The sequence below is a fragment of the Euphorbia lathyris genome, chromosome 4 (genome assembly GCF_963576675.1).
Source record: "Euphorbia lathyris chromosome 4, ddEupLath1.1, whole genome shotgun sequence".
NCBI lineage: Eukaryota > Viridiplantae > Streptophyta > Magnoliopsida > Malpighiales > Euphorbiaceae > Euphorbia > Euphorbia lathyris.
In genome coordinates this window covers 54,671,161-54,673,148 of record NC_088913.1, presented here as the reverse complement: position 1 = coordinate 54,673,148, position 1,988 = coordinate 54,671,161, and the positions used below count along the sequence as shown (strand labels likewise).

Below are 1,988 nucleotides of genomic sequence, written 5' to 3'. Positions count from 1 at the left end.
AGTTAAGGTTCCATATATATTATTTTCATATTGAATTTTGTGATTATAACGTAATTGAAATATTAATATTCTATTGATTTTTTTTTTAGGAAATATGTATATATAAGTTAGTATTAAAAGTGCAATGAAGATGCTTTTCTTACAAATAGCCTTGTAGATGAGCATGCTTGAGTTAGAAGAAACAAATTTGGATGGAAATAATATGGAGTAGAGCCTATGCCAAACAAAGAACTAATTATCCAATATACACACATTAAATCAACCAACAAAGAATATTTCATATCCAAGCCAATCCAATCCCTCTGCTCTACATAATCATCTGTATATATATGATATTCTGAAAACAAAACATATAGTAATTAAATTAAAGAAATGGCAACAGCAACAGCAACAAGAACCATTGCAATTCAGTATGAAGATTTCAACCCCAATTTTGAATGGAAGGAAGAACAAGCCTCTAACTCATTGCTTCTGCATCTTCCAGGTTTATATTCTATTTATCATCTCATTCATACAGATTTTTATTTACTTTCCAATTGATTACAAACATTTAATTAATTAATGCAGAATTTGAGAAGGAGCAAATGAAGATCACATATGTCCATTCATCTAGAGTAATAAGAGTTACAGGAGAGCACTTAATTTCAAACAACAAATGGAAAAGATTTAATAGAGCATTTCCTGTTCCTGAAAACTGTAATGTCCAGAAAATTCAAGCAAAGTTCCAAACTCCTACTCTCACCATTACTCTCCCCAAAATCAGCCCAACCCCAACCTCAACCCCAACCAACCCTTCTTTCATTGAAAAACCACAAAATAATAAAACAGATAGTGTTGATAGCAAGAAACAAGAAAAACCACAAAATAAACAAACAGATGATGATAGAAAGAAACAAGAATTAAACCCTGTTCTTCCTCCTTCAAGAGATGAGAAAGATGAGAAAAAAAAGAAACAAGAAGAAGAGGACAACAGTAGCAAGAAAAGAAAAGAATTAGTGCCAACTCCAGGTCCAAGTGATGAAGATGAAATGAGCAAGAAAAGAAAACAAGAGACAATAAGAAGATCAGAAAATTATGGGGAAAAAGCAAAGGAAGTGAAGAAAAAAATAATGGAGTTTGGAAGGGAGATAAGTGAAGATAAGCAATCATTGGTCAATATAGGAGTTGCTATTTTGGTGATTGCTGCACTTGGGGCTTACATCTATTCTTCATCTGCTACTAATGCCAATTCCAATGACTAATTGCTGCTCTATATATGTATAATATTGGAAGAGAATCAAATAATTGTCTGCATCTCTACACAATTTCAACTTATATATAATGAATAACCATTCCATATATCTTTTTATTTTGTATAAATATATTATGTATAATTTTATAGAATTATATTTTATATTTACGTATTTAAAAGTCATTATAAAATAATATTATTACACTAATATCTCGTTTAACTCGACAACATCATTACTTTTTTAATATTAAAAGTAAAATTTATATATATCAAAAGAATTAAAAAATAGCGACCACAGTGGGAGTCGAACCCACGACCTTTTGATCCGAAGTCAAACGCGCTAATCCACTGCGCTATGCGGTCTTGTTTTAATGTTGGTAAAGTATAAGATCAAGTTACCAACTTCGTTTTTTTGAATTGATAACATCGTCATTTTATCAGCATGTTGATTTTGATCTCATCTCCGAATTTACTTTATTATTAAAAAATTTTATATAAATTTCAATTTGTAGATATTATCTCCCAAAATTGGATTGGGCCTACACTGATAAATGGGTTTTTTTAGTAAGTAAACATCACATATAACAATAATATTTGGGTCAAATACATAATAGGTATAAAATTACAATTAAATTATATTATCAAACTTAATTCTTAATATGTCACTATTCTCTATATATTATGATTCTACACTATAATTTAAAAAATCTAGACTCAAATTCATAAATTATAAATCTTAAAAAATATATTCTAGACT

The 1,988-nt window shown here is 29.0% G+C and overlaps 1 protein-coding gene and 1 non-coding gene across 2 annotated transcripts; one reads left to right on the top strand and one right to left on the bottom strand.

Moving 5' to 3' along the window:
- Positions 1–364: 364 nt before the first annotated feature.
- On the top strand, positions 365–1,332 carry LOC136226827 (inactive protein RESTRICTED TEV MOVEMENT 2). The gene is made up of 2 exons (XM_066015486.1): positions 365–484; positions 568–1,332. The coding sequence occupies exons 1-2, from the start codon at positions 373–375 to the stop codon at positions 1,239–1,241; spliced, it is 786 nt and encodes a 261-aa protein (XP_065871558.1). The 5' UTR covers positions 365–372; the 3' UTR covers positions 1,242–1,332.
- A 188-nt stretch (positions 1,333–1,520) lies between these two features.
- TRNAR-UCG (transfer RNA arginine (anticodon UCG)) lies at positions 1,521–1,594 on the bottom strand. The gene has a single exon. It is a non-coding gene; the product is annotated as a tRNA-Arg (tRNA).
- Positions 1,595–1,988: the final 394 nt, after the last annotated feature.